The 21,030-nt window shown below is 29.2% G+C and overlaps 8 protein-coding genes across 8 annotated transcripts, besides 2 other annotated features; 3 read left to right on the top strand and 5 right to left on the bottom strand.

The window, feature by feature from the left end:
• Window positions 1-43: 43 nt before the first annotated feature.
• On the top strand, window positions 44-1,798 carry TVAGG3_0267200 (uncharacterized protein; the record flags this gene model as incomplete). The annotated part of the gene is made up of 1 exon (XM_001583713.1): window positions 233-1,642. The coding sequence occupies one exon, from the start codon at window positions 233-235 to the stop codon at window positions 1,640-1,642; it is 1,410 nt and encodes a 469-aa protein (XP_001583763.1).
• A 7-nt stretch (window positions 1,799-1,805) lies between these two features.
• Window positions 1,806-1,835: a mobile genetic element.
• Window positions 1,806-1,835: a terminal%2Cinverted (terminal inverted repeat of tvBac_53III transposon ID:TVAGG3_0267210).
• Window positions 1,836-7,233: 5,398 nt separating this feature from the next.
• TVAGG3_0267220 (antigen BSP-related family) lies at window positions 7,234-10,429 on the bottom strand (the record flags this gene model as incomplete). Its single annotated transcript, XM_001583714.1, has 1 exon — window positions 8,312-9,922. One exon carries the CDS (start codon window positions 9,920-9,922, stop codon window positions 8,312-8,314), a length of 1,611 nt encoding a protein of 536 aa, XP_001583764.1.
• Window positions 10,430-11,528: 1,099 nt separating this feature from the next.
• Window positions 11,529-12,251, bottom strand: TVAGG3_0267230 (antigen BSP-related family; the record flags this gene model as incomplete). The annotated part of the gene is made up of 1 exon (XM_001583715.1): window positions 11,529-12,251. The coding sequence occupies one exon, from the start codon at window positions 12,249-12,251 to the stop codon at window positions 11,529-11,531; it is 723 nt and encodes a 240-aa protein (XP_001583765.1).
• A 462-nt stretch (window positions 12,252-12,713) lies between these two features.
• Window positions 12,714-14,707, bottom strand: TVAGG3_0267240 (ribonuclease inhibitor domain-containing protein; the record flags this gene model as incomplete). Its single annotated transcript, XM_001583716.1, has 1 exon — window positions 13,346-14,095. The coding sequence occupies one exon, from the start codon at window positions 14,093-14,095 to the stop codon at window positions 13,346-13,348; it is 750 nt and encodes a 249-aa protein (XP_001583766.1).
• A 35-nt stretch (window positions 14,708-14,742) lies between these two features.
• TVAGG3_0267250 (SCY1-related S/T protein kinase-like family) lies at window positions 14,743-16,719 on the top strand (the record flags this gene model as incomplete). The annotated part of the gene is made up of 1 exon (XM_001583717.1): window positions 14,743-16,719. One exon carries the CDS (start codon window positions 14,743-14,745, stop codon window positions 16,717-16,719), a length of 1,977 nt encoding a protein of 658 aa, XP_001583767.1.
• A 41-nt stretch (window positions 16,720-16,760) lies between these two features.
• Window positions 16,761-17,686, bottom strand: TVAGG3_0267260 (D-glutamate cyclase protein; the record flags this gene model as incomplete). Its single annotated transcript, XM_001583718.1, has 1 exon — window positions 16,781-17,671. The coding sequence occupies one exon, from the start codon at window positions 17,669-17,671 to the stop codon at window positions 16,781-16,783; it is 891 nt and encodes a 296-aa protein (XP_001583768.1).
• A 54-nt stretch (window positions 17,687-17,740) lies between these two features.
• TVAGG3_0267270 (GTPase protein) lies at window positions 17,741-18,437 on the top strand (the record flags this gene model as incomplete). The annotated part of the gene is made up of 1 exon (XM_001583719.2): window positions 17,752-18,363. One exon carries the CDS (start codon window positions 17,752-17,754, stop codon window positions 18,361-18,363), a length of 612 nt encoding a protein of 203 aa, XP_001583769.1.
• A 467-nt stretch (window positions 18,438-18,904) lies between these two features.
• Window positions 18,905-20,656, bottom strand: TVAGG3_0267280 (glycoprotein 38 family; the record flags this gene model as incomplete). Its single annotated transcript, XM_001583720.1, has 1 exon — window positions 18,905-20,656. The coding sequence occupies one exon, from the start codon at window positions 20,654-20,656 to the stop codon at window positions 18,905-18,907; it is 1,752 nt and encodes a 583-aa protein (XP_001583770.1).
• Window positions 20,657-21,030: the final 374 nt, after the last annotated feature.

The raw sequence follows: 21,030 nt of genomic DNA on the forward strand, positions 1-21,030 counted from the left end.
CTAATAATTAGATACAAGAACTTTTTGCATATGAAATTATTCATTTGCTCTAAGATTAATCAAATTTTTAAATGGAATTTAAGGATTTAATCGAAATAGCTGATCAAAATAGTGCTTTTTCTCAACGAAACCTTCTAATTTCCTTGAATATCTTCTGATTTTTATTTATAAGAATCAGAAATCACAGATTTCACATGATTAATCGCACGGAAATAATATTAAACGCATTCAAATGCTTGGAGATTTCAAAGAATTCAATAACATCGAGGTTAATAACTTTCAGGACGAAGACATATCATATGTTTCTGATTTCCCAATTACCCATCATTGCGGATTTATTTCATTCCTTCCCATTCTAATTTTCATTTTTTCATTACTTTTATGCGTAATGGCTCCTTCTCCAGCCCAGCAAATCATTCAATCCGATAAATTATCATTCGATAAAGATGTTAAATTTTCCGCAATCGAAAGCTACGTATCAAAGGTTAAACCAATGAGCGAATACATGAAAGTATCATTCAGATTCGATGAAGTATTAAATCGATCTGTCACTGCATCAGGAAAGGTTGCAATCAAATGCAAGAAATACGGCAAAGTCGTTCACGAATACAATCAAGATTTCAAAGAGCTAAATTTGGTTGCTTCTCCTATAAATTGGTCGACTAATTCGATTGAAGTATATCACAACAGAAGGATCGACTATGATTCGATCAATATTAACTTTGTTTTCTACTCCGAAAAGCCAATTACAGAAACATTCACCCTTCTTTGGGAATCCAGTGATCCTAACTTTATTCTCGTCTACGCGATTACTAAGGTCATGGCATCGGCTTCTTTCCTTTGTTTCTTTGTCATTTTCGTTGCAAAAAGCTTTACTTCACTCCACGCTACAACCATCAGGAAATTGATAGCAGGACTATTGTTCTTCTCGATTTTCATTTTTGATCCGCTATCTGTCATTGATCTTTTCCAGATTTTCCCATTCCAGCTTCCAACTAACTCTGTTCGCATATTATACTTCGGATACTTCATGTTCTACACTATCGCAATCTTCTCATTCATTGGTTTCGATAGAGAACAAGCTTCAGTACCAAGAATGGCCGTATCAATCGTAATCCCAGCCATTTTGACATCAATTACGGCCGTATTAGACTTACAAAAAATAGATACATCTAAAGTATCTATTATGAGCTACGATTTATCAACAGGAAACGAATTTACAATTTATTATCTAATAATCTACGCAGTTTACCTTATTACGTTCATTACTTCCATTGTCCTTGCTAAAGTATCAATCACACCCAAGCTTGAAGACGAAGAAAGCAAGGAAGTCGAGCCACATCCACAAACAGATCGTTTTAACTACTACTGCGTTGCTACGATGCCATTTGCACTTGCATTCTTTCCGTTCTACGTATCACCACGAAATATCCCTTATATCCATGGAACAACTGTCGAATTGATGCTCCCGATTATTCTCTCAATCATGTTCGGTCTTATCATGGATCGCGCGCACACACCAACTGACGGACTCCAGTCTGGTTACGTCCAGGTCGGAGATGAAGAAGTTGACGAAGATAATCCTATTGGAATCGAAGCTGACCCGAACACACTCACTATTCCTGATACAGAGGAACCATAATAGTATTTATATTATTTTATTTAAAGCAGATTGTTTATTTTAGATAATTTTGCATTTTTTTTTAATTTTATTTACAAAAATAATAGTTCTTGATTTTAATTCGAAAAAAGTATGAAGGTCATTTTGTATACTAATATCTTTCTTCCGACAAAAAATATTAATCAATGTCAGAAAGTGGTAAGTGAATCTTTAATACACACATTTTAGTATAAATCATGAGCTACTTATTTATAAAGAAAACAGTCCATCACATTCTTCAAAAATAGACACAACAGACATTACCAAAATAACTGGGATACTGAGACTTGTGACGAGTTATTGAAGTGGTTACAAACTGGGCATGCAGTATAATTATTTGAATGAAACTAATAAAAAAATCATAAGATAAAAATTTTTAAAAGAAATAGTATTAATAAGGATCATTTATTAGTGAGTATAACAAGCGCATTTATAAAAGATTTTAGTATACTTTGAAAAAGAGAATTGTCTTGATTTCTTGAATATTCTATTTGCTTGTATAAACAAGCCATGTTTGCGCCAAGAACTTTATAAACTGAGAAACCACAAAATGTGGATGAATTATAGTTTTCGTTTGTTAAAACTCGTTCAACATTATTCTCAATGGGACTTAATGCACTCTTGTTTTCGAAGTCATCGGTTCCATAATAGAAGATCGTGAATTGTGAGACAGAATTATCAAATAATCTTCCAAATGAAACTTTGTTACTATATAAAACAAGGGATTTAACATTTTTTGCATTCTGGAATGAATAATCACTGAAATAACTTGTATGAGATGAAATACACTTTAATAAGATGCAAGAGAGTGTGTGGCAATCTGTGAATGAAAATGATGAAATGTTCATTGAACCTCCTTTGAAATAAAAATGTGTTAAATTTCTGCAATTTTCAAATGCTCGACTATTAATTGATGTAATATTGCAATTTAAAGAAATACTTTTCAATGAAATGCAATTCCCAAATGCATTATTATATATTGTAAGATTAGCGGAATCAATTGATAACGATTTCAAAGAATAATAAGATCCAAATGCCGAATTTCCTATTGAGTTCAAGCTATTAGGAAGAATCAGTTTTGATAGTTTATAACATCCTTCAAATGAATATTGATCTATTGAAGTGATGTTTCCATAAATCTCAATCGTTTCAGCGGAATGGCATTGATTAAATGAAGCACCTTCGATTGATGTCAAATTGACACATAATGTTATTGATTTTACTGAGTAGCATGAATAAAACCCATTCCACCCTATCCTTGTTAAATTGCAATTAAGATTTAGATCTGTCAAATTGTAGCAATTCTTGAAAGCATTTTCACTAATATAGCAAGTTAGACAATTGATTGAAAGAGATTTAAGATTGTAACAGTTTTGGAAAGCACAGACACCAATATACAAATCAGTAGAATTAATTGAGACTGATTTAAGATTGTAACAGTTTTGAAATACACTTGTACCAAATTTAATAGAATCTCCGGTTAATATAATTTATGTTAAATTGCTGCAATTGTAAAATGCTGATGAACCTATTGAACTAATATTATCATTGATTTTCGCAGTTTTCAAATTAAAACAATTATAAAAGGCACTGCTTCCAATTGTTAAACAGTTTGATATGATAATTGATACAAATGTATAATTGTTTGAGAATTGATTATTTGATACATTTCCATCAATCAAATATGTTTCATTTTCAAACTTAGTTACTTGTGCCATTAAATATATTCATAAAATTTCAAACAATTATTCAATTATAAAAATGAATAAGAACTGTTATTATTCATTCTCATAGAAAATAGATCATAAAGAGTAAAAGATTTTCTGACCTTTCGATTTTAACTACGAATATCTCATATTTATTATCTTTTCACGTGGCTTTAATATATTGTAGAGATTGACTTGAAATAAAACCAAAAAATTTAAAATTTTAATTAAGAATGTAATTCATTTTATTCTTTGATAATATGCCTTGTTTGCAAAATGATATATGGCGGTATAAACATTAAAGTTCTATTTCAATTTAAATGTCAAGATGGAAATATAGTTAAGATCTATTCTGTGAATATTCATTCGAACTAAATTAAATGCCAAATACACTTTGATGTATACCTTTCAATATCTAAATGCTAATCACATGGAATGAGACCATGATATTAGAACCGTCAAAATAAATATCACTTTTTCAAAAATAAAATCTTCTTTCATTCTGAATTTTGAACACTTTTTTTTATTATTCATATAAGATTATAAATCAACAACATGGAATGAAACGATATTAATAAACAAATTAAAAGTGAAGGAATATCATTTATACTTTTATATTATCATGAATCACAGAACATATCGATCAAAATGAAGAGTATCTGATTATTCAATTTGTTGTGACATTCCTCTCAACAGTATTCAATGCACGCTTGTTTTTGAAATTATAAGGAAAAATATCATACTATATCATGAGAAAAATAAAATGGTTATATATGTTGCATTTTGATAATACCATTAAAAATTATTTATTGCGGATGATAACAAAAGCGATTATAACTTATTTCAATAAAATTACCATTATTCAATGGATATTCTATTTGTTTGTATAAACAAGTCATGTTTGTTCCAAGAACATTAGAAACTGAAAAATCACCAAATTGTTATAACAATAGAACTACAAGCACTCTTGTCTTCTAATATAGGGTGGCAGGAAACCCCCATAGCATCTCAATACCTAATTGGGTTATCTCGAATCTGATATTATATTTAGAAAATACGTCAATAATAACCTATTATATTTTTAATCATGAGTCTCCAATCCTTGATTTTAGCGAGTTATTAAAGTTCATTTTGCCATATATTTTGAAGAAAAAGTGTCAACTTTTCTTATGATGATTTGAAATTTAGCTGTACTTTATGTGATTACAATCAATCCAACTTTGTATGATAAAAAAGAAAATATACGAGTTTATTTAATATATTATATAGCAAACACATTGTTATTTCTTGTGGTTGATGTAAACGATTTTGTTTAAAACGTGATAAAACGTCTTTTTTTGAGTGCGGGGATAATTGATAAAATAAAGTTTTCAGAATTACTAGTAATTATTAATAAAAAAACCTATCAAAGAATTATAAAATACATAACTTTTTATTATTATATTTTAACTTATTTGGTTGTTACAACCATTGGTTATGGCGATGAGCTAATCGTAATTCGAAGTGAACTTTTTTGGCAAAATTACCTGAATAAACTTGGATGCTAAAAAATATCTGAATAGATGAGATAGAACAAAATCTAATACAGAATTAGTTATATTATCAATCATATTTTATATCATACTTATTGAATATCCAAAAGAATATCCCAATAACAAACTGTGATTCAAATATGGTTTTCAGATTCAATTTTTTGAAAAAATTGTTTTTTTTTTCGTTCCTGAAGATACAAATTCCATCTTTTCGATCTCATTCAAATCTTTTAATCAAAGAAACACAACTATAAGTTACCTAATATAACAAAGTTTACCTTGAAATAAAACCAACGATTTTCTTTCTATTAATTTTCAAATTTTAATTTCATACATTAAATTCATTTCATCCTTTGATAATACATGTTGTTAATGAAATAATATATGGACGTATAAACATTAAAATACTGTTTTAAATTCGATGTCAAGATAAAAATAAAATTGTTAAGTTTTATTGCGTGAATATTCAGTTGAACTAAACTACATGTCAAGTACATTTTGAGGTATTCTTTTCGATATCTAAATGTAAATCACATGGAATGATATCATCTTATTAAAACCGCCAAAATAAAAATAGCCTCCTCAAAAATCTTCTTACATTCTGAATTTTTTTAATGTCTTCAAAAAATTGTGCGATTTTAAAAAATCATCGTTTAAGAGGAGAATTGAGTACTTTCTGACACAAAAACCTACAATGTCAAAAACTTTGAAAGGCCAGAAATTTTTTTAGTGTCAGAAAGTTTACAAATGTATACTATCTGACAAACATAGTCTCATAAAGTACTCAAACGGCGGTTTTTAATTTCCGCACTTTTTTATCGACCTTATAAGATTACATTTCAATGACAGAGAGTGAAGTGACATATGGAAAGTGAATGAATATCATTTGTATTTTAAAATCTAATCAAAACGAATCACTGAACAAACTGATCGAAGTGAAATAATATTTGAATATTCATTTTATTTTGACATTCTTCGTTAAAATATTTGAATATTCGTGTTTTTTAAATGAAAATGATTTTTTTTTAATCAGAGTAAATTTAAATTGTTAAATATATAGATTCATATTGAGATATTAACAATAGGAATTGTTAATTCAGGCCTTTAACAAAAGAATATATAAATGATTTCAGTATACTTAGAAAAGTAAAATTACCATTTTCCTTTGAAAAATCGAATTTGCATAAGCATGTCACTTTTGTTCCAAGAACCTTAAGTATGTCAGATATGCATGAAACTACAGTTCATAAAGTACTCAAACGAATCTTGCTTATATTAATTAAAATGCTTTCAAAAACTGCAGTCTAACCAAACATGAATTTTCAGGATTTCAATTATAATTCAATATATCATTGTCGTTCTGTTGAGAAGAATGTCTAACGAGTTTTAACAAATGAAACTACAGTTCATCCATAAGCATGTCAGTTCATCCATATGTGTATAAGCATGTTAATTAATATAACAAGTAGTACATTTGATGGAAAATGACTTAAGACATCAACAGTCACCAAAGAGATTCAAGATGGTAACAATATCGAAATGTTTTTGAAAGGATTTTAACAGATTCCAATTTGCGTGAGAGCGGTTAAGCTGTAACACTTGTTGAATGCTTTATTTACGCTATACAATTGAACTTGCTGCATCAAAAAAATGCATATTTGTCGCCCTGTTTCAACAAATATGTAATAGTATTCTTCGAAAGTTTAGCCCTGCCATTAAACGAAATGTTGCTATTGATATGATGTAACCAGAAGAAACATGAACCAAAATGATTAGATCCAATCCTTGTATAATTTACAATAAAATGTCAATTATGTCAAGTTGTAGAAATTGATGAAAGAACCGCTGCCAATATAACATGATTGACAGTTGATTGAAGGAGAACTAAGAGCTTGGCAATCATCAAATGGATCAATGTAGTAGTATTTCCTGTTGAAATGATAGATGAAAGATTATAGCAATTACATAATAATCTTGATTGTAATAGTATTGCAATCTAGAGTGAGATGAAGCTTGTCTAAAGTGCGTGTCATTACCACGTATTGAATGGAATGAAAGATTGAATCAAATGCATCATTACTGATTGGAGAAATAACACTATGAAAGTGCATGTTTTCAAACTTTGATAATCGAAAAATGCTGAATTTTCAATCGAAAGTAATAATGTGAGGAATTCAACTGATTTCAATTTAATGCAATTATGAAATACACTTGAAATAATTGATACAAGAGGGCTGTTAAGAATTAATGACTCTATGTTTTCACAACTTGTGAAAGTGTTTATATAGATTAATGAAATATTCACTGTAAGATTGAGAGTTACAAAGCTTTAATAAAAGTTTAATGAATAACTACAAAGCTATGAAATATATAACTTGGATGATTGAAAACAAATAGAATGTAGATATTTCTTTAAGTATCATTTCCAATTAATAAATAGTTACGATTTATGATATGTAACAAGTAAGATTATAGCTATAATTATATATTATCCAATTACTGAAATAATTCCACAAGATTTGATTTTTATTTATTCAAAAAATTCATTAAAAGCATTATGCAATAAATTTCGATGGTTTTAACGGAATGACATCTTGAAAATGATGATTCTTATATTAATGTCATATTTTTATAATATGTTAATTGATTGACTATTTATGCCGCGTGTGAATGAATGTTCTCCTATTGATTTCAAATCACCTTTTAATTCTATTGATGTCAAATTGCTTCATGAATTAAAAGCATTTTTCCCAATTGATGTTTAGAAAATACTTATAATATGTTTAATTAATTCAATTTTAGGCAGTCATATATAAAAAATAAAAAAGAACATCATGAATAATATATACAATGAACTTTTATTCTGCAGATTTATTGTAGAAAATTTGTTTGCCATATAACTTTATTCTCTATTCTGAAAGGAAATATGGGCCCACCTAACTCTTATATATATCTAGGGTTTCAATCCCTCTCATATTTACCAACACGAGATTCTGTTTTAAAGTCAATGCTATGCATTTAAGATAAATTGTAAGACGATTTCCTTCTTCAGAATTTTTTCCTAACATATATACTATACTCCAAATGTAATAAATATATTAATTAATGAATCACGGATAGTCAGGAGTTTGAAATATTGTTTGATGTTTGAAAGTGTGATTTGCTTGAACAAGCATGTCAAATTTGTTCCAAGAACTTTATAAACTGAAAAACCGCAGAATGTGGATGAAGTATAGTTTTCTTGTGTCAATACTCTTCTCACATTATTCTCAATAGAACTTAATGCGCTTTTATTTTCAAAGTCGTATATTCCATAATAAAATATTGTTATTCTGCGAGTATAACTTCCGAATATATTGCCAATTGAATACATATTATTGAATAAAATCAGTCCCTTAATTTTTGTTGCAGAATCAAAGGTAACTCATTGTTGAAGAATTACATTGAAATGTGATACATGTTAGATTGTGACAATATGTGAATGAGTGTGATGATATATTTACAGATCCACTCATGAAGTATAAACTTTTCAAATTTTTACACTGATCAAAAACTCGGCTTGATAATGACAGTAATTTACAATTAAATGTTATACCAACCAAAGAATAGCAATTCCCAAAGGCATAACTGGAAATAGAAAGATTATTGGAAGAAATCGAAATATATGGAAGACAACAGCATAAGTAGAATGCTCTACTTTCAATTGTGTTCAATGTGTTTGGTAATATAAGTTTTGATAATTTATAACAATTTGTGAAAGAATATATTCCAATTGATGTTGCATTACAATATATTTCAATAGATTCTGCATAATAGCATTGAGAAAATACATAGTCTTCTATTTCTGTCATATTTCCATATAGAATTATCGATTTTACACAATTACAAGCATAAAATGCATAAAATCCAATCCTTGTCAAATTGCAATTAAGCGTGAGATTTATTAATTTATAACATTTGGGAAATGCATAGTAGGAAATATATGCAAAATTGCAACATATTGATAATGAAATTAAATTGCGACAATAACCAAACGATTCATATAAAATTCTAATTGAATCACCTTTTAACTCCAGTGAAGAAAGATTATAACAGTTTGTAAATGCCCTAGTTTTAATTGTTGAAATGTTTCCTTTAAAAATGCATGTTTTCAAGCTTTGGCAATTAAAAAATGCTGTATATCCAATTGATTGCAATGTTGATGGGAATTCGACTGATTTCAATTTCATACAATAATATAATGCACTATCATCTATTGAAATAAGAGGACAGTCAAGGATGAGTGTTTCAAGACTACCGCAGCCAGAAAATGTATTATATCCGATTGATGTGATATTTCCTGTGATATTCATTGATATAAGACTTTGACAATTATAAAATGAACTCGAATCAAGATTTGTAATATAACTATTGTGTGAAAATGATTTTAATTTTGGGCAATTATTAAATGCACCGTACCCAATTGATAAGAAGCTACAGTTTATTATTATTGATGTAAGATTCTTACAATTAATAAAAGAAGATTGTCCAATTGTAATTACATCACCATGCAAAGAAAGGTATGAAAGATTATAACAATTTGCAAATGCACTATCACCGATTGTTGAAATTGTTCCGTTATATGATATTGTAGTTAATTCATAACATCCATAAAATGCTGCATTACCAATTGAAGCCAAACAATTAGGTAGAACCAGCTTTGACAGTTTATAACAATCTTTGAATGAATTTGTTCCTATTGATGATACACTTCCATATATTTCAATTGATTCAACTAAGTGGCATCCTGAAAATGCATAGTTTTCGATTGATGTTAAATTACCATAAATCCTTATAGACTTAAGGCAATTACATGTAAAAAATGCATTTTCTCCAATTCTAGATACATTACAATTTAGTGTCAGATCTGTCATTTTGTCGCATCTATCGAATGCATGGGTACTAAAATAAGCAACAGAGCACGTAATTGTAAGAGATTTCAGAGTATAACAAAATTGAAAAGCATATGAATCAATTATTAGCATTTTGCCAGAAATCGCGAGTGAGCTCAAATTATAACAGTTTTTAAAAGCTTCATTTCCAATATATGAAATATTCCCATTAAAAATGATAGTTTGTAAGCTCTCGCAATCATAAAATGCATACTCTGCAATAGATGTTAATGATTCAGGAAATTCAATAGATTGTAATGATTTGCAATCATAAAATGCATACTCTGCAATAGATGTTAATGATTCAGGAAATTCAATAGATTGTAATGATTTGCAATCATAAAATGCATACTCTGCAATAGATGTTAATGATTCAGGAAATTCAATAGATTGTAATGATTTGCAATCATAAAATGCATACTCTGCAATAGATGTTAATGATTCAGGAAATTCAATAGATTGTAATGATTTGCAATCATAAAATGCATACTCTGCAATAGATGTTAATGATTTAGGAAATTCAATAGATTGTAATGATTTGCAATCATAAAATGCATACTCTGCAATAGATGTTAATGATTCAGGAAATGAGTGTGGTAGAATTTACGAAAAAGTGACACTTAACCTTAAATTTCCAAACACTATTTTTTGATTATATTTTGTTATTTATATATTTATATATATATGTATATTTATATATGTATATATTTATATATGTATATATTTATATATGTATATATTTATATATGTATATATTTATATATGTATATATTTATATATGTATATATTTATATATGTATATATTTATATATGTATATATTTATATATGTATATATTTATATATGTATATATTTATATATGTATATATTTATATATGTATATATTTATATATGTATATATTTATATATGTATATATTTATATATGTATATATTTATATATGTATATATTTATATATGTATATATTTATTAGAAACTGCTTCATGCTGTGTTGAGTATTGTTGAATTGGAAACTGCTTCATGCTGCATTGAGTATTGTTGAATAATTTGAAGTAGTGGTTTTTGAAATCAGCACCCCTATGAGAGCGCTGGCGACCGAAACACCACTAGTAAGATTGTGTATTAGAAACTGCTTCATACTGTGTTGAGTAAGCTTCGATGTCTTTGTAGGATAGCTTTCTGAGAGCGAAACAAGATAGTGTTGAAAAAAAATTTTTGAAAATCTGAGAGACTGTGCAAGAGCCAACGACCAAAACGCTACCAGTAAGATACAGCAGTAGTAGCTGCTTCATGCTGCATTGAGTATTGTTGAATAATTTGAAGTAGTGGTTTTTGAAATCAGCACCCCTATGAGAGCGCTGGCGACCGAAACACCACTAGTAAGATTGTGTATTAGAAACTGCTTCATACTGTGTTGAGTAAGCTTCGATATCTTTATCAGACCACCTTTAAATTAACCACTCACATTCTCACTGTGGTCCATCTAAAATTTGTAAGCTTTATGACATAAAATTATATTATATGCAGGATCCCACCTATTACTTAATCTTTTTGGAATAAATGTTTTATAATATTTATCGATTGATTGTAATTTTTTGTATAAAAAAAGTTTTTTATTTATATTAAAAATATATTTTGTTAATGATATTATCTTATAATTTGTAAATAAATCTAGTAATAAAATAACTTTAATAGTTGGTGTCACTTTTTCGAAAATTCTGGTTTTTTCGATGTTAATGATTTAGGAAATTCAATAGATTGTAATGATTTGCAATCATAAAATGCATACTCTGCAATAGATGTTAATGATTCAGGAAATTCAATAGATTGTAATGATTTGCAATCATAAAATGCATACTCTGCAATAGATGTTAATGATTCAGGAAATTCAATAGATTGTAATGATTTGCAATCATAAAATGCATACTCTGCAATAGATGTTAATGATTTAGGAAATTCAATAGATTGTAATGATTTGCAATTACAGAATGCATATCTCTCGACTGATATAATTGGACAATTTAAAATTAGATTTTTTAATCCCAAGCAATTGTGAAAAGACCCTTCTGTAGCAGCTGTTATATTTCCTGTGATGTTAATAGACTTTAATAACGGACAATTATTAAAAGCTTGTGCTGATAACGAAATAATAAAGCAGTTCAAAGACATGTTTTCTAAAGCAAGTAAATTCCCGAATGAATATCCTTCAATTGATACAAAATTGCAATTCAAAGTGAATTCTTGAATGCTTGGGCAACCATAAAAAGCATGACCTGCAATTGACAATGAATCACATCTCAATTCAATATTAGTCAAATTGCTACAGTACTGAAATGCTCTATTTCCTATTGAAGCTATATTTTCACTGAATGATACTTCTTTTAAATTATAACAATTATATAAGCCTTGGTTACCGATTGTCATACAGTTAAATATTATTATTGAAACTAGTGTATAATTATTAGCTAATTGGACATTTGATATGTTTCCATCAATCAAATAAGTTCCATTTTCGAGCATAGATACTTGCGCCATTGTTTTTTGATTATAAACCTTTCAAAACCTTTTGAAAAATTTTACACAAAAATACCTTATTCTATATAAATGAAGTATGTGTAGATGTGTTAAAATTTATATTATATAAACCAAATTTTTTGTCTCTAATAAAAAAATTGAAAAAAAAATTTGAAAATATTTTTGTTTTTCAAAATGTAATAAACAATTGATTCTCGGTACACTTATGTTCAATATTTATTCAAATTTCTGATGATGGATTTCACGTTTCATTGAATTAACCTTAAACAAAAGAATTGAATGTCATAAAAATCCGATGATTAATTAAATTTTCAATAATGAAAAAAATATGCTATAAAAAGTCCAATGGCATTTTAATGTTCTAATTTTATTGAAAGGTTGACATTTTTATAAGATTTATATACTTGTTGATAATTACATTTTCTTTATCGATTTATAAGATCATCAAAATGTTTCATGAATTAAATCTTTAATACTATTATTATAAATAACGATTGAAAGAAACAAGATAATTCAATACTACCATGGTTGTTTGAATATTCGAGCTGTTTAAATAAACATGTCAAGTTTGTGCCAAGAACTTTATAAACTGAAAATCCACAAAATGTGGATGAACTATAGTTTTCGTTTGTTAAAACATTTTCGATATTATTTTCAATGGGACTTAATGCACTCTTGTTTTCGAAGTCATTGAGTCCATAATAGAAAATCGTGAATTGTGAAATAGAATTATCGAATAATCTTCCAAATGAAACTTTGTTACTATATAAATCAAGAGATTTGACTTGATCAGCATTCTGGAATGAAGAATCACTGAGATACCTCATATATGTTGAAATTCATTTAAATACTATGCTGGATAGATTGTAGCAATATGTGAATAAATATGATGATATGTTTATTGATTCACCTTTGATGTATAAATATATGTTAAATTTTTACATTGATCAAATGCTCTACTGGAAATAGATGTAATGTTACAATCAATAACAATAACGAAATGCATTATTTGATATTGTGAGGTTATTTGAAGTAATAGATAGGGAATTCAACGAATAACAATATCCAAATGCTGAGTTTAGAATTGAATTCAAAGTATTAGGAAGTAATAGTTTAGAAAGTTTATAACATTCACTAAACGCTTCTTTTCCAATTGATGTTATATTGCAATATATTTCAATGGTTTCAACAGAATGACATCTGGAGAATGAATAATCTTCAATTGATGTCATATTTCCATAGAGAACTGTTGATTTCAAAGAAAGACATAAGCCAAATCCATTTGATCCAATTATTGTAAGATTACAATTTAGTGTTAAATCTTTCAAATTGAAGCAATTGATGAATGCACCATTGCTAATATAACATGTTTGGCAGTTGATTGAAAGTGACCTAAGGCTTTGGCAATTATCAAATGAATTAAAACCAATACTAATTGAATTTCCTTGTAATATGATAGATTCAAGATTATAACAATTTCTAAATGCACCTTCCACAATTGTTGAAACATTTCCTTTAAAAATACACGTTTTCAAGCTTTGGCAATTAAAAAATGCTGTAAGTCCAATTGATTGCAGTGTTGATGGAAATTCAACCGATTTCAATTTCATGCAATTATGAAATGCACCACCATCTATTAAAATAAGAGGACAATCGAGAATTAGTGTTTCTAAATTTACACATCCTGAAAATGTAGAATATCCAATTGATGTGATGTTTCCTGTGATATTCATTGATATAAGACTTTCACAAAAACAAGATTTGTGATATAACTATTATGTGTAAAATACTTTAATTTTGGACAACTATTAAATGAAGCATATCCAATTGATAAGAAGCTACAATTAATAGTGATTGATATAATATTCTGACAATTAAAAAAAGATAATGATCCAATTGTAATTACATCACCTTTTAACGAAAGAGAAGAAAGATTATAGCAATTTGCAAATGCATTATCACCGATTGTTGAAATTGTTCCATTTAATGTTAATGAAGTTAATTCATGGCATTCACAAAACGCAAAATTTCCAATTGAATTCAAAGAATTAGGAAGAACGATTAAAATTTAACAATTGATGTAAATAGTAAACTTCTTTTAGTATTTGAGAAAATATAATGAATTTGAAGACAAAAAAAATGTAATATTTGATTTCAAATAGAATATAATCTGCATATGCTAAATTAGTTTTCGACTTTGTTAATATAAACTGGCATGGCTTAAATTCTGATTTCAAATCCGGAAAAGATGAGTTTGCCCTTATCAACATGTTGTGGCAATGCAATAAATTGTATAAGAAAAGTCATATCTACTTTATCTCAATCTATGAGAAGATCTGGAAAACAAAATCTCAAAATCTGAAAAGTGACAAGATTTTAAATGGGAGCCTGGGTTTCCGATAACTATGACCAGATTACACCATGTTTTAATGTAAATTATTGGAAAGTTCACTCGGCAGTTAAGAAATCTACTCAAGAAAAAGTCTGTTTGTGGCAATTAGATATAGAAACACTAAAATCGAAAGTCAAAAGTCAAGCTACAATTGACACATACGTTAAAAATTGTTTATCTGGTCTCCAAATGCAAAAGCGACTGTTACATCCTCACATTCTAAAAATTCTCGAAATAAATGAACAATCACCAGCACTATCATTCGCTTCCGAGCCAGTAGAGACTTGCATTACACTAGATACGCGTTTATCACGTGATGAAATACTCTATCTTGCAAAGCAACTATGCGAAACGCTCGAATTTCTCCATAATTCTGCCAAAATTGCTCATCTCTGTTTAAGTCCAGATTCTCTTTGTTTAACAAGCGATTTCTCAGTCAAATTAACAAACTTTACATGGGCGTGTCAAATAGCAGAAGATGAGAAATCAGTATTAGTCCTTAAACCTTCTTCTTCCCCTCTAAATGTTCCTTCTTCTTTCATGTCGCCTGAACAATTTAATTCTAAAAACGTGACACTTAAAAGTGACGTTTTTAGTTTTTCATCATTGATTTGTTCATTGATTGCTGGTAGAACGATTTACGAGTGTCCCAATATTAACACAGATTCGTTGATTCCTCGAACAATTGAAGATGATACTCGAGAAGCTTTAGCTGCTTGTTTTGATGATGATCCAAATGATAGACCAAGTTTTAGTGAACTTAAGAAATGCACAGGAATATGTGTTGTTACTACACAAGTCTATACTTATATAGATAATGCATTTTCTAAGTCTCCACAAGATAAATTCGCTTTCTTGAAAGGTTTGTTTAAAATTATTCCGAATTTGTCTGTAAGATTAATGAACAAAAAGATAATTCCTTTCTTGATTGATGAATTAGAACATGATGTAAGGTTTTCTCCTGCTGTTGTGCCTCTTCTGATTAACATTGGTCATAAAATTGGCCAAAATCAGTTTATGACAACAATTTTTCCAATTATTTCAAAATATTTTTCTGTAACGAACCCAATTGAGCTTCCTTTAGCTCTATTTTCGTGTTTCGAGATATTACTGGAGCTGATACCTCCTGAAATGCACTTCGATGTCATTTATCCTGTCTTCAAAGCTTCTCTTGATAATGGAAATAAAAGATTAAGAATTGAAAGTGTCAAAAATATTCCAAAATTCATAGAAATACTTAGTGAAAATGGAAATAGTGATAGGAAATTGATTAATGATATATTTGAAAGACTTGTTGTTAGTTTAGGTACTCCTAATGAAATGGATAATGATACATTAACTTTAATTGTTCGTTCAATTAAATTTATGACAAAAAATATTGAAAATGAATATATTTCAAGGAAAACATTTAATTTAATTGGTCAAAGATATTTAGAATACCCGTCTAAAGAGTGTTCTGAAGAGATTTTAAGCTTGCTAATGTCAAATAAAATGTCAATTGAAGATATCTTGAAATACTCTGTTCCATTGGCATCAATAGTTATATCTGATAAGAGATCGTCGCAGGAAGTTATCTTAACACTTTGTAAATTCGTTTCTAGAGTGATTTCAAAAAGACAAGACGAAATTGCTCAAATGCCAAAGAGTAACAACGATGATAATGAAGATGCAAATGATGGAGATGATAAGGTTGAAGCTGAAAGGCCAGTTGTTATTAAACCGAAAAATGCAAATAAAAGAATTCTGACAAGAAAGAATTCAAAACAAATTAACACTGATACACCATCTGTTGATGCAAAACCACAGATTTCTGACCAAAATGATGATGAAATTCTCGAAGAATTAGATGATATCCAAGAAAAGAAAAAGCAAACAAAGGTAAATGAAGAAGATGAAGCTGTTAATGAAATAGTTACTGTACCCTCAAAGAAAGATAGAAAACCAAAGCTCAAAACAAAATATTAATTTTATTTGAATTGTTATTAATTTAAAAAGTAAAGTATGTATTGTATAAAACTATATGTGTTTATTGGGAAAGAGAAGGATACTTCTCTTTGACAACTGCAATTAATTTGTTATTAATTTCTGTATGTTCTTTATCGAATTCCATTCCATCAACAACAGGAATAACTTTGCCAGAAATTCCATCATATGAGCCCTGTTCTAGCATTTTATCGAGCATTTCACGTTGGCGACCGCAAATTTCGATGAAACTCTTAGCAATCTCAATATTATCACTGCATACAGCAAGAGCAGCAGCAATAGCGATGCCTCCCCAGTTGGAAACGCCTGCAAGGACAAGTACATCGCAAGTTGTAACAGTATTGATATCTGAGCCCATTGAAACGTATTTGGCAACTTGTTCATGTACATTTCCAGTTCCAACTTCATTTCCGCCATCGCCAACTGAAACTGTAAGATAATTCTTTTTCTGAGTTTCATCGTTAAATGCTGGGAACAAATAGTCAAGTGGCATTGTAACATCACTTATATCTCTTGCGCGCATTGTTCTGTAATCGTTAGTTTTGATCGTTCTTCCTGGTCTTTCAATTGAAATTGCGAAAGAAAGATCGGATTCAAGTTCGGAAACATTTGAAGCGCAAACAACAGGCAGTCCGAGTGCAGCAGCTTCAACAACGTTCTTTGAACATGGGTCACAAAGAATTTCGGAATTGAAACCTAAATCTCTTAAAACTTTGCAAAGAACAGATGTTCCAATTGGGCCATCTGTTTCACAGTTTTTATTCATGCAGCAGAATCCTGTTAAAACGTAAGATTTCTTATCCTTTGGCTGCTTTAAAATTCTTGAAGCAGCTTCATATAAGCATCCATGTGTCCAGAACTCAGAAATGCCTCTTTTTCCTGGATCAACGAAAATAACACTTTCAAGTGAATGGCAAAATTCTTTGTTATCCATTTTCGATAAATTTCGAACAGACTCTTTCAAAAATTGAAAAATTTAAAATTTAAAATCTTTTATCGTACTGAAAAAAAATTATGCTGATAGAAGAAGAAAAGATCACATTCAGATCTGTTACTATTGGTGACTCCAGTGTTGGTAAAACATGTATTGTTAACAGATTCTTGCAAGACAAATTCGATCCTGCGGAGCCAAATACAATTGGTACTTTATATGAGTCATTTACAGATCACAGAGATGGTCATGATTTAGAAATTCAAATATGGGATACTGCAGGACAAGAACAGTACAGAAGCTTAGGCCCAATCTACTACAGATCTTCACTTGCCGCTCTTGTCGTCTTTGATATCACAAACAGGAAGAGCTTTGATGATATTAATGAATGGGTTTCCGAATTTCGTAGCGTTGCAGGTGAAAATACAATTGTTCTTTTGGTTGGAAATAAAATTGATTTACCAGAACGCGCTGTTGAAAAAGAAGAAGCTCAGGAATGGGCTACAAAGAACAATTGTATCTACATGGAAACATCAGCTCGCAATGGAACTGGAGTGAAACAATTATTCACAACACTCGTCGACGAACTCATGAAAATGTACAATGGAGATGATGGCATGAAAGTTGTTAGCCGTTCTAAAGTCAATACTCCGGATAAAGACTCACAAACTGAGAAGAAAGGTGGTTGCTGCTAAATTTCTAATTTTAGAGCCATATGTCTACTCATATAATATCATATTTTAGGTTTAAATTATTTTCTATTCTTAATTTTCTTTTTACAACACAATTATTTGATTATTATTATTTAATGCATTCCAAGTAAAAGACCAATCAATTTAGTTTTGCATTTAAATATTTGTGTCGGTCATTATATATCTAAAGGGAACTTAAATACATTTTTTCATAACACTACAGAAAATTCTGAATTTTAATTTTGATACTTTAAGTCTATCATCTATTATATATATTTCTTCCATCATAGTATCTAAGGAGAATATGATTGACTGTACAACATAAATGATAAGTGCATTACTATCTTATAATATTCATTATACCTTGTTATTTGCTAAATTTCACATTATCATTGCATAATTATTTGTCATCAGGGTTTGAAATTTCATCATGTTAATAAATTAGGGAAATTTATTGCTGTCAAAACATGATATCTAAATGCAAAAAAAAAGGTCTAAATTTCAAAAATTTTGATTTATTCCTATTCCAAATGATTACGAGTATTTAAGCTTTTTCACCAGATCCTGAATCCTTCTTATCATCAGATTTCTTTCTAAAGACGAAGAACCAAACTAAAACGCAGATAATGATGATTACTATAATAACTGCAACTACAATTCCAATGATTACACCAGGACCGCCTTTATCGCTGCCATTCACAGCACCAATTTTACTGTTTTTAGAATGAGCTTGAACTTCTGTCTCTGTTTTAATACCATGAGGAATTTCATAAATTAGATCTTTTTCAAATAAAGATTCTGATGCTTCTGCTGAAGAAGACTTAGCTTTGGATATTTCGATGATGAATTTTCCTTCTCCAGAATCCGCACCTTCCTTCATAAATGGTAATGCAGCAATAGTTTTTCCTGTTAGTTCACTACCTTTTTTGGCATTTTCACTATTGTATAATTCATAAAAAACATCATCAGAATCGCCAGCTACTGAAACTTTTCTGTTTTCTGAACCATGGACTGTCAAAACAAAATACTCTGCTGAATCCTTGGAAATCTTCACATCTTGTGTGGTATCGAGTGAGCTCTTTGTTGTAAAGATATGGTGTACTTCGCCTTTGAGTCCAAGATTATAAATTGTAATTGCATGAACTTTACATCCTTTTGTATTGTCAGTACATTTGATAATAGAATATGGTGAGCCACCTAGAATACTAAATGGATTTGATACATTTGTTGGTTCGGTTTCATTTGATGATATATTGTACATTTCAACAATAAATTTATCTTTTGAAGCAAAAGCATAGTCTCTGTTAATACATTGATATTTACCTGCTTCAATAGAGAAAACAGTACTTTTAGGGTTCATGCTCGGTGACTGTAATTGTTGTTCTTTGCATTGGGCAATGTATTTGTTGAACAGAACATCTTTGTCTTTGTTATTATCATCTTCTTTGTCTTTGTTATCATCGTCATCATCCTTGTTGCCTTTGTCATCATCGTCATCGTTGCCTTTATTATCTTCTTCTTCATCTTCTTTCAAATAAAGACTGCTTTTCATTGTTTTTGTATATGCTAGCAATTCCTGCTCAGTGAAACTACCCTCGGTAGGGATAATATAGAAAAGATCATTCTTATATGGAGCGGTTAATTCAGATACAGATTCATCGCTTGTTTTTGAGATCTTAATAGTAAAATTTGAAAGTTCGGTATTTTCTGATTCAGATCGGACTCTAATATCGTTTCCTCTTTCACTATCAAAATATGATTGAGTTTCAGAGTTAAACAATCTATAAGAATTTCCTTCACCATTTATGACTTGTAGTTTAATTTGATTTTTATTTACAGCGACAAAATTAAGTTGCCTCGCTTTATTGATTGGAAAATTGAAATCAAGCGAGCTTTGAGTTGTAAATACGCCAAATGTCATTAAATCATCTGTAACGACTGTGTTAAAAACTCCGTAGAAATATAACTTTGCACTTTGTGATTTATCTTTTGCATCAACTCTAATCAATGGATCTCCTTTTCCGCAAATTACCAGAGGATTGTCTACTGTTTTCACTTCTGAATATGAATAATCATTTGTTTCACTATTATATGTTACAATCTTATAAGTAACTGTGAATTCTATATCTGAGAAAAGCATCAAATTGCCAATAAAGCACTGGAGATTACTGCCAAGATCTGCATACCAAGCGGCAACTCCTCCCGAACTACGGGCCCTCACTGAACCCGATTTGGTGCAACCATCTATGTGATCTAATTCTACAGAATGAATTGCAATAAAAAGGAGAGAAAGCATTAAAAGTGAACTGATTGAAAATTGAGGTTCTTTCAAATTTGAGTCTAAATATATAAATTCGAAATTCTATTTTCAGATGTTCTCAAAACTATATATGAAAAACATTAAAAATTATAGTCTATTCTTTTAACTCAGAAAAATTGTGAGCAAAGTATTCAATTATGTTTCTTTGATATTGTGAATAATCATGTCGGTTTGGGTAATGTGATTATTGTTAATACTTTTAGAAAATTTTTCGCGAAATTTGAGCCTTCTAGTATATAATAGTTACATTCTTCCAATAATTAACTTGATTTTAAAGAAATTCTATAAAATCAAAAATTGAAAATCGGCAAATACGTATTTTTAATGATGAATGGTTGATGTCTAATGTT

Source organism: Trichomonas vaginalis, chromosome V (assembly GCF_026262505.1).
Source record: "Trichomonas vaginalis G3 chromosome V, whole genome shotgun sequence".
NCBI lineage: Eukaryota > Parabasalia > Trichomonadida > Trichomonadidae > Trichomonas > Trichomonas vaginalis.